The 10,752-nt window shown below is 35.1% G+C and overlaps 1 protein-coding gene across 1 annotated transcript in view; it reads right to left on the bottom strand.

The window, feature by feature from the left end:
• Positions 1-10,752, bottom strand: part of LOC106876150 (putative transcription factor p65 homolog) — a 59,313-nt gene that overhangs the window by 17,232 nt on the left and 31,329 nt on the right. The window contains exons 2-5 of the mRNA XM_052971793.1: positions 7,416-7,493; positions 4,707-4,960; positions 1,977-2,122; positions 1,396-1,487 (exon numbers count right to left, since the gene is read on the bottom strand). Of these exons, the coding sequence (XP_052827753.1) occupies positions 1,396-1,487; positions 1,977-2,122; positions 4,707-4,960; positions 7,416-7,493 (570 nt within the window). The remainder of the gene's footprint in view (positions 1-1,395; positions 1,488-1,976; positions 2,123-4,706; positions 4,961-7,415; positions 7,494-10,752) is intronic.

Raw genomic sequence — 10,752 nt, 5'->3', positions numbered from 1 at the left:
TTTTATCAACCCTGAAAGGATGAAAAGTAAAGTCGACCCTGGCAGCATTTGAACTGCAAAAGTGAACATAAAGATGAACGAAATGCCGCTAAGCATTTTGCCCAGCATGCTAATGCTTCTGCCTTACTGCCATTATCAATAGCGATTTCAAATTTTGGCATAAGGCCAGCAGTTTGGGGGTATTGTGGGGTGGGGGTGGGGGATAGTCAATTACATCTACCCCAGTGGTCAAATGATACTTATTTTATTGACCCTAAAAAGATAAAAGACTAAGCTGACCTCAGCGGGATTTGAACTCAGCATGTCAAGACAGACGAAATGCCACTATGCATTTTTCCCATTGTGCTAAAATGCTATTATTAATATTGATTTCAGATTTTAGCACAACTGGTACTTATTTTATCAACCCTGAAAGGATGAAAAGTAAAGTCGACCCTGGCAGCATTTGAACTCAGAACATAAAGATGGCTGAAATGCCACTAAAAATTTTGCCCAGTATGCTAAAATGCTACTATTGATATCAGAAGCAAATAATTGCTGTAATCTTCTGTGGTACATAAAAAGCACAAAAAAAAAAAGATTAAAAAAGCAAAAGTGAAATTAAGATTTCAATCAATGAGATAAACTCTTTTACACAATTACTAGTACCAGTTACTGGATTGTGGTCAGGTATAAATATACGTGTTATTTCTTTACTACCCACAAGGGGCTACACACAGAGGGGACAAACAAGGACAGACAAATGGATTAAGTCAATTATATCGACCCCAGTGCGTAACTGGTACTTATTTAATCGACCCCGAAAGGATGAAAGGCAAAGTCGATCTCGGCGGAATTTGAACTCGGAACGTAGCGGCAGACGAAATACCGCTAAGCATTTTGCCCGGCGTGCTAACGTTTTTGCCAGCTCGCTGCCTTAAATATACAATGTGTGTGTGTGTGTGAGAGAGAGAGAGAGAGAGAGAGTGAGTTAATGTTTGTTTTTATGTCAAGTTCTGATAAAAACAATTTTACATTAAAGCAGAGGATTACTTAGTACTTTTTTGTGGAGCACATATTTGTTATTTTTTTTAACAAGAATAGTATAGTTAGCGATTTCAAAATTTCATCTTGTTGAGCTATCCTCATATTGCTTGATGATAGCAGGCCGAAACTTCAAAGTTACTGTCAATACTATTCTTTTAGAAAATATGTATATATGTACATATATGACAAATTTCACATAGAATTAGACTGATCCAAGGCTTTAACATTTGCCCAAAGTTCTACAGCATGAAATCAAGCCGTGAATTATATGATTGCTAAAAGAACTTAGCAAGTACATGCCAATGTCTGTGACTGTACCAAACCATTTTACAGTTGAATAAGAACCTAATAGAAAATGTTGAAACTTACTTTTAAATGGGTCTACATTAATTTCTTGTCGTGTTTTCAGAGCATCAGCAACTTCTTTCTTTTTGACACATTGAATTCCAAGATTTTGAAAACTAGAAAACAAAAAAAGAAAATTTTAGAAAAAAACAAAGATTAGAAAATGCTGATACAGGTATGACACAGGTGCAGGTAGGGCATATGTGCAGATATGGCATAGGTGCAGGTATGGCTGAGTGGTAAGAAGTTTGTTTTCCAACCACATAGTTACAGGTTCAGTTCTACTGTGTGACAACTTGGGCAAATGTCTTTTAACTATATCTTTGGGCTGACCAAAGACTTGGAAGTGGATTTGCTGATTGGAAACCGAAAGAAGCCCTTTGTATATGTGTGTGTGTGTATTTGTGTTTGTCTCCCACCACTATTTGACAACAACTTAGCAGTTCGGCAAAAGTACCAAAAAAAAAAAATAAGTACCAGGCTTAAAATAAAGATAAATACTGGGGCTGATTTATTTGACTAAAATTCTTCAAGGCAATGCCCCAGCATGGCCACAGTCTAATGACTGAAACAAGTGAAAGAAAGATTTTGGTTGGCTAACTTACGAAATGGTATCTGAGACAGAACACTTCACAGTACAGACTCCTTTTTTGCAATCTTTGCCCACAAGGGAGTGAGGATGAGGTTTTGGTGGATCATCTTTGGTGACACATGACACAATTACAACAGCAGGACCTTTGTAATTGCAAATCTGTAGAGATATAAAGAAGATAAAGGATTATATCTTACCTATCAAAATTACATGTAAATATTTAATATAAAATATATCAAATATGAAAATAAATATTAAAATATAGCAAAAAAAGCAAGTAATGAAATATAAAATACATTTAAAAACAACTTTTTAAATACTTTTTAGAATTACAGTTCTATATTTAAGAGATGAGGAATTATGAACATTATTTACATTTGATGGATATTTGTCCTCATCTTGTCTGTTGTTAACACGTTTCGGCTGATATACCCTCCAGCCTTCATCAGGTATCTTGGGGAAATTTCAAACCTGAGTTCTCATTCCTAAGGTATTTTTTTGATATTATTATTATTATTAATATTATTATTATAACAACAACAACAACAACAATAATCATCATCATATCGAAAAATACCTAAGGAATGAGAACTCAGGTTCAATGAAGGCTGGAGGGTATATCAGCCAAAATGTTGTGTTAACAACAAACAAGATGAGGACAAATATCCGTCAAATGTAAATAATGTTTTTAAAATTAGTTTATTAAATCAACTTGAAACAATTTCAAATTCATTTGATGAAATAGTTCTCTAAACCATTTCATATGCCACCATCAAATGATGGAGAGATCTATTTAGGTAGTGAAAACTTTTTGCTATAAAAATGTCTATAGATTGAAACAGAAAGAATACAACTATCACCAATCCATTCCTTCTAGCTCTGAGTCATAAAGAAAATTATTAAACTACCTTTGTACAACTACAGTTGTACTGTAGTACAGTATAGTTCTACTACATTTGAGTTATAGTACTTCTCAGAGAGGACGCCAACTTTACAGTTTTATCTTTTCATGCTAGTTTGGATTAGATGAGTGTAGAATTCAATATCTTTACATGCATTTCACTCTTGTTGTTCCATCTATATGACTCGACATTTTTTCAATTTTACCAAATTTTCACTCCAAGTCTTCCTCTCAAATAGAAATCTCAATCACTGAGCTTTTTCCAAAGTTAATTATGCTTGATGCTAAACTTTCTGCTCAGAGGTATCTTGTCTCTGGTCACAAAACAGATTAGTTAGAGGACTTATAAGTTCTCCTAACTCTTCTCTTAACAACTGAAGTTCTATTTTTCTATTTCTCAGCCTGTAAATGAATTTGGTAATACTGTATGAAAAATGGCACCCATAGGAGCAGCTTTCAACTTGTACGTTCTCTTCCAACTCAAAGCTCTTCTCTCCTTTCATTGCTAACCGTTGACCAATTTCACTGTGGTTTCACACATGATTCGAAATTTTATTCCAATAGCATCATCAACTAGTGATGGAAAAACCATGGTTTACTTTTTTCACTGCAACATCAATATGATATTTTTATCTCCTCAAATACAGAGCCTGACTCAGCTTAAAGTAAGAGGAGTTAATAAGTGAATAAAGAGGGAGAAGTAGAAAAATAAGGAAGAGGACTAAGTGACAATAGTTAAGGGAGTTAATAGTTAAAGAATGGGTTGAGAGAAAGAGAGATTAAATAGAGACTGACTAGAATTAGTATGAAAAGTGTAGATACATCAGAAGAGGTGAGAAATAGCTGATATTATGATAGGCATTACACAAACAATTGGAACAGATTGTAAATTGAAAGGTCTGCAGATAGCTGTTGTTATCATCAATCCCCACCACTGTTGTGTTGTCTATGCAGCAAAGATTTGGATTTCTATTTCAAATCCAGAGAAATATGAGAATTTATTTTCACATGGAGCTGCTCTGAATCAAGAATCCATTCTATACATTGCTGAACCCTGGCCACTAACAGAACCCTCAGTACTCTAATTTCACAGGCACACACCATGAAGATGAGGATTTCCTTTTCTACCACCTTTCAATTATCACCTCTGTTGCATTATCAGTCTATCTGCCACAGTTTTTCAAGATCATTTCTCTGACCTAAAGACTACTATTTTTTCTAATCTTCTCTCTATCAAAAGAGGAAGAAAAAAAAACACAATACAAAACTTGTGCAACCTCAAACTGATATCATAGGGCATCTTTTACATTCAATTTGAAACTGAAAACTATCAATTTTAGATGGCCCCACAATAACACGATAGATGTAATGATTACATTCTTTAGAGGTATCTATAATAGAAGACTTGAGAAGACCCATCAAGCCAAGTGAAATCACAATTGTGGCTAATATTTGTGTCATGTAACTGGCACTTGTGCCAGGGGCCTGTACAAAGCACCCTTCGAACTTTGAGCCTCACAGAGGCAGTGACAAGTGACTGAGACCTTTGGCAATATACCATATTTGAGAAGACCTGTCAAGCCAAGTGAGATCATAGTCATGGCTGATGCCGGTGTTTTGTAACTGGCACCTGTGCCAGTGCATATAAAAAGTACCCACTACACTCTTGGAGTAGTTGGTGTTAGGAAAGGTGTCTAGCTGTAGAAACCATGCCAAATCAGGTTGGAACCTGGTGCAGCTCCTCAGCTTACCAGTTTTCAGTCAAACCAGCCGACCCATGCCAGCTTAGAAAACAGACATTAGATGATGATGATGATAAAGCTGACTACATCAAATATTTACCTTTATTGTAGGATATGACTTTTTCTCATTTGTACTTTTCTCTCCAGGAATGCTGCCAGCAGACCGTCCTTCACACTGATACCGAAAACGGAAACCATGAGTTTTTGGCTGATCAACAATGATAACATAGGGTTTGTCATCTGGAATTACACTTGCAGCAGGTTTTTGTGTTGGCATCACTTTTGGGGCTGGTACTAATGTTGTCAAATGTTGGTCATCATTTGAAACTAAACAGTCAGTAGAAAAAGTGGTCACTGAAATATGAAAAAGAGTAAAAGGAGTTCATTCAAAAATATTTAAAAGCAAATCTTTTCCCTCAACAATTTAAAGATGCTATGATTGTACATCTATATAAGTATAAAGGTAATAAGTGTGAATGTAACAATCATTGTAGCATATCGCTGTTCTCTGTTGGAGGAAAAATCCTTTCTAGAGTCATCTTACAAAGAATTAAATCTGACTTAGATGTTTCTGTCTATATAGAGAGTCAGCATAGGTCTAGGTCATATGGGACAGTGGATATGATATTCAGCTGGCAACAAGTTCAGAAGAAGGTCCAGTAGAGCAATAAAGACCCCTATGTGGTATCTGTTGACCTTACAAAAGTTTTTGACTCTGTATATCAGCAGGCTTTTCAAAAGTATTAGCAAAGCTCATGATTCCTGAATAAATGCTAAATGTCATAGTGTCCTAACATAAAAATATGAAGACATCTGTTCTTTTAAATAGCAGTCAGTCTCAGCATTTTGATGTTAAAAATGGTACAAAATAGGATTGTGTTTTGGCACCAGTATTATTTGCACTATTTTCCCCAGTAATGCAGGATTGTACTTTTTCTTATTTCTTTATTACCCACAAGGGGCTAAACGTAAAGGGGACACACAAGGATAGACAGAGAGATTAAGTTGATTACATCGACCCCAGTGTGTTACTGGTACTTAATTTATCAACCCCGAAAGAACGAAAGGCAAAATCAACCTTGGCGGAATTTTGAACTCAGAACATAGCGGCAGACGAAATACAGCTAAGCATTTCGCCCGGCGTGCTAACGTTTCTGCCAGCTCGCCGCCTTTCTGATGTAGAAGAGGGTGTGTTTCTTGAATATAGGACAACAGGTATTGTCTTCAACCACCAACATTTCAAATTAAGGACTAAAGTTCAAAGTCATGCAATAAGAAACTGTCTGCAGACAATTGCCCCTTTGCACCTTAGTTGCACATATACTCAAAGACTTTTAGCACATCACTGATATATTTGCAAGAGCAGCCAGATGTTTTGGCTTAACTATCAGCATAAAAAAAAAAAAACGAACTTTTGTATCAGCCACATCCTGGTAACAATCAAGAAATCTTGCCCAGTATATTTGTTGAAGGCAAAGTTCTACAGTAACAAGCAATGCTAAACTCAATAGGAAGGTCCAAACTCGTACTGAAAAGACCAGTACAGCTTTTGGGAAGTTTTATGATCGACTCTGGAATGTCATGATGTCTCAGTAAGCACAAAAATAGATGTGTATAAATCACTTGTCCAAACCAATCTTTTATATGGAGCAGAATATAAAAGATTGGTCAAATGAACAGCTTTCATATGAGATGTCTTAGGCAAATATGCAGGGGTAAGGGAGATGATAGAGAAAAGAGGAGCACTATCCTGGAAATGTGTGGAATAACTGATATAAATGCTTTCTTAATCAAGTCTCAAATGCAATGTGTGGACACAACTATCACATGTATAATGGTCGAATACCAAAACAAATCTTTTATGGTCAGGTTGTAAATTTATGATGCAATGTAGGCCAGCCACTTTTATGATATAAGAACAAATTCAAAGATAATTTGATATGCTTGAATATTTAGGAAAGAAAACTTTGAGAATTTTGTGAGAAACTATGCAGGAGAGAATGCTTTTTCCAGCTTAAAAATTTTGGAACTCAATGGCTACTTCATCAAGAGCAGTTATGGGAAAATAAGAAAATGAACCACAAGAACAAGAGTCTTCCTGCAAACTGCCATTGTCTACATTGTGATTTCTCAGCTAGATCACATGCTGGTTTAATAAGTCATGCTCATATCCATATTGCTTTTGGTAGTCTGAACACTCACATGAGGAGTCACCAGGTGAAGTGAATGAGTTGTAAACATTGTTGAATAGTAGTAAAAGTAATGCGTGTTGTCAATTGACTATTTAGTTGAATATTTTTTTTTTTTGTCTTGTCATATCCCTGTAACTTAGTCGTTCAACAAAAGAGACTGATAGAATAAATATCAGATTTTTTAAAAAAATTATAAGTACTGGGGTTGATTCGTTCAACTGAACAGCTCAAGGTGGTGCACCAGCATGGTTGCAGTTAAATGCCAGAAACAAGTAAAACAAGATAAAGAAGTGTTTTTTGATAAAAGGTACTTCTTTTACTTGTTTCAGTCATTTGACTGTGGCCATGCTGGAGCACCACCTTAGATATGTCAATGTTTTATTGTTGCTGTTGTTGTTAAGCCTCAGGTCAGCTTGCTCTGATTGGACAGAACAATGATCAAAGACAGTCAGCCATAACCAACCTATTCTTTTTTCAGGTATCTAGGACTATATTATCCAACACAGCTTTCTTTTTTTGAGACTGTAAGATGTGATTTGAGGGAGAACTGGCAGCTATTTCTGACATGTAGTGGGAACACTATTTTTGGTGAAGTTTTTCAAAAATAATCAACTTACAAAGATTTACAGTGGAATCATTAGCGTTGTGTATACAATTTTCTTGTCCTTGGATGAAAGTATTAATAAAGTGGTCATCTGAAATAGAAAAGTAATTCAGGTATCATAGGTCGGTCTAAAATAAAACTTAGCAAAACCTCCTTTAATAAAAGTAAGTTTCATCTTAAAAAGTTAACAGGGCTTGCGAATAAAGGAGAACAAAAACAAAGAATCACTAATAATCATTTAGTTCCATATAATAACAATAATGATTTCTAACTTTGACACAAAAGTACAAATATGTAAGGAATGGCTATTGACAGGAGTAGTCATGATTCTCAGTTTGACCATACAGTTGTGCCCACAGTTAACTTGTTGGTCTCTCAATGATGGAGTTTGGATCTTGCTATATTTGTACATATCTTTGTCATCATCAGAACTCATGACTCCTGAAGAACAACATCTTCAGAAAAAAACATGAAAATAAGTATAAAAAGTGGTCATACTTAAGAGGGAGTAGACTGTCATACACACACACACACAAGCACTATGGTTCACTTGTTCGACTAAACCAGTGGTTCTCGACCATTTTTTACCTATGAGCCCCTTTTTATTATCATTTTACTCTGGTGGACCCCACATAGCTATTCAATGCTTAAAACCTAATTTTATAGAAACTTCTTTCAAGATTCTGAATTGGTTACCAGAAACATGTTAAACTGTAAAGTATTACAGAAAAAAAAAAACTTAACTTAGATGCAATAAATGCATCTAAAGAAAAATTTTCTCATAGACCCTTAGAATACTAGCACATATCCCCAGTTTACTATTTTGTCTGCCTGGATCACCAGAAATCTAATATGGTCCCTGATTGAAAACCACTGGACTCAACTTTTCAAGGCATATACCAGCATGGACATAGTGCAGTAAATAAAACAAGCAAAAGATATATATCTTTTATCTTTGTGTGTGTGTGTATCATAGACTCTCTTATTGTTAGACAACATATGAAGGTTCTACTATTTCTTGCTGAACAACCACACAGTTGATTTGTTTATAGTGATCAAATCGACATTATATGCACAGGTACAAGCTGTGCCACATGGCAGATGATGAAGTGATTGCAGAGCAACATAATATAAAGTGTTTTGCTCAAGAACACAACACAATTCCCTGGTCTGGGAATTGAACCCATGATCTCACAATTATGAGTGCAATACCCTAACCATTAAGCCATGTACTTTCACTATATGATGATGATGATTATAATGATATATATATATATATATATATATATATATGTGTGTGTATATATATATATATATACACACACATATATGTACATATCATCATCATCATCATCTAAAATTCACTTTTCCATGCTTGCATGAGTCCAACAGAATTTGTTGAGACAGCTCTTCTACATCTAGACGCCTTTCTTGTCACCATTTTCACCTGTTTCCAAGTAAGATAATAATCCCCATAACCAGATGTGTTTTTATGAAAGGTTGGAAGCAAAGGACACCACTTGCATGGTGGCTACATTCGTTTACAATTACATTAAGTCAAAACAAGAAAGCAGTAACATGCACACATACATATACAGATATAGATATATACAACAGTGAGTCTCTTTCTAATTGTTGCGAAACCATTATATATGGGTCTATAGTAAAGAAGTAACTAGGTGTTTATAAATGTCTTCATTCAAAAAAAAAAAAAATTACAGAAGATCTGTTAACATAGCAGCTGGATACATTGAGAAACCTCACAGTGTTGTATCACAATACAATATTAGATAAACAAATATTTATATGCTGGAGTAGTTTTATTTTCCTCATCTCAAAACTACTGAAGTTTAATTCAATCCAAAAAACAAAAACAAAAACAAAAGGAGTTATATTTTGTTCATTGTTAGAGTGGTTCATGTAGGGTTAATAACAAGGCCCAAAGAGCTGAGCTTTGGGTAATTTCTTTGTATCCAAAGAACTATCCAAACAAGATTGACTATATTTATATATAAAAAAAAAATTAAAAAAGCAGTTTTAAATAACTATATGGGCAGAACTTATTGGAGAAGGCTGGAAGTAAAACTAGTTTTCTTGCCACTAAACTGCTTAAATTGCTTGAAAAATTAGAAGATCAGACAAACTGATTAGACAAACTAATTAGTGATGTAATTACATTAAAATTACAATGCTGGTAAAACAACAAAATATTTCAAAAGTTTTGCAAAATGACAACATTTATTCTTTTACTAATCTGAGCTTGAGACCTGCTATCAATCCACTCACAAGGCTTTAGTCAGCCCAGAACTACAGTAGAATGCACTTACTCCAAGGTGGTATGCAATGGGACTGAGACCAAGGCCACATGGTTGGGAAACAAGCTTCTTAAGCACACAGCCATTCCTAAGCCTGTATAGCCACTCCTACGCTACAATACTGCTACATTGAGAAAGAAGTCCAAACAGCAGCTGAGAACAGAAGAGATCTCCTAGTATGCTTAAATTTGAATGTGTTGATAATTTTAAAATCTTCATATAGAACTGCATTTGTAAAATTAAATGACTCACAAGATCTTTACTATAGTGTGGTGGAGGTAACAACTCAATTTTCTGAGGTTGGTAAAAGAATGGTTAAGAGAATAAAACATAGCAGACATCAAAGGCGAACTCCAGTTCTAACAAAGTATCAAATGTTAAAAGTTAGCAACTGTAACTGAAAAATTCACCCCAGTAATCATTCAGTTTTTGACTGAGGTTTTAATCGAAAAATTTGGTTTTACTTGAATCAGAAAACACCTGCCCAAGGTACCTAATTGTGTGTTTCTGTGCATTTACATTTGTTTTTAATTCAAGTATTATGTTCCACTATGTCTCAAAGTTAGCAGTTCATCAAGCAGAGATCTATAAAATAAGTGCCAGATTGAAATACGTGCTGAGATTAAATTTTTGAACATGATATCCCATCATGGTGACAGACTAAACCCAGTCAAATAATGTTTAAAGATTTAATGGCTTCAAATTTAAGGTAATGGATTACTAACCACTAGATAATGAGTTCAAAACTTCATATTAAACTTCCACTCAATAAGATATATTGTATATATACATATACATATAGCGGAGGACTGGCTGTGTGGTAAGTAGCTTGCTTACCAACCACATGGTCCCGGGTTCAGTCCCACTGCGCGGCACCTTGGGCAAGTGTCTTCTACTGTAGCCTCGGGCCGACCAAAGCCTTGTGAGTGGATTTGGTAGACGGAAACTGAAAGAAGCCCATCGTATATATGTATATATATATATATATGTAGGTATGTGTGTGTGTATGATTGTATGTGTGTGTTTGTCCCCCCA

Source organism: Octopus bimaculoides, chromosome 11 (genome assembly GCF_001194135.2).
Source record: "Octopus bimaculoides isolate UCB-OBI-ISO-001 chromosome 11, ASM119413v2, whole genome shotgun sequence".
NCBI lineage: Eukaryota > Metazoa > Mollusca > Cephalopoda > Octopoda > Octopodidae > Octopus > Octopus bimaculoides.
This window is presented reverse-complemented; position numbering and strand designations above follow the sequence as displayed.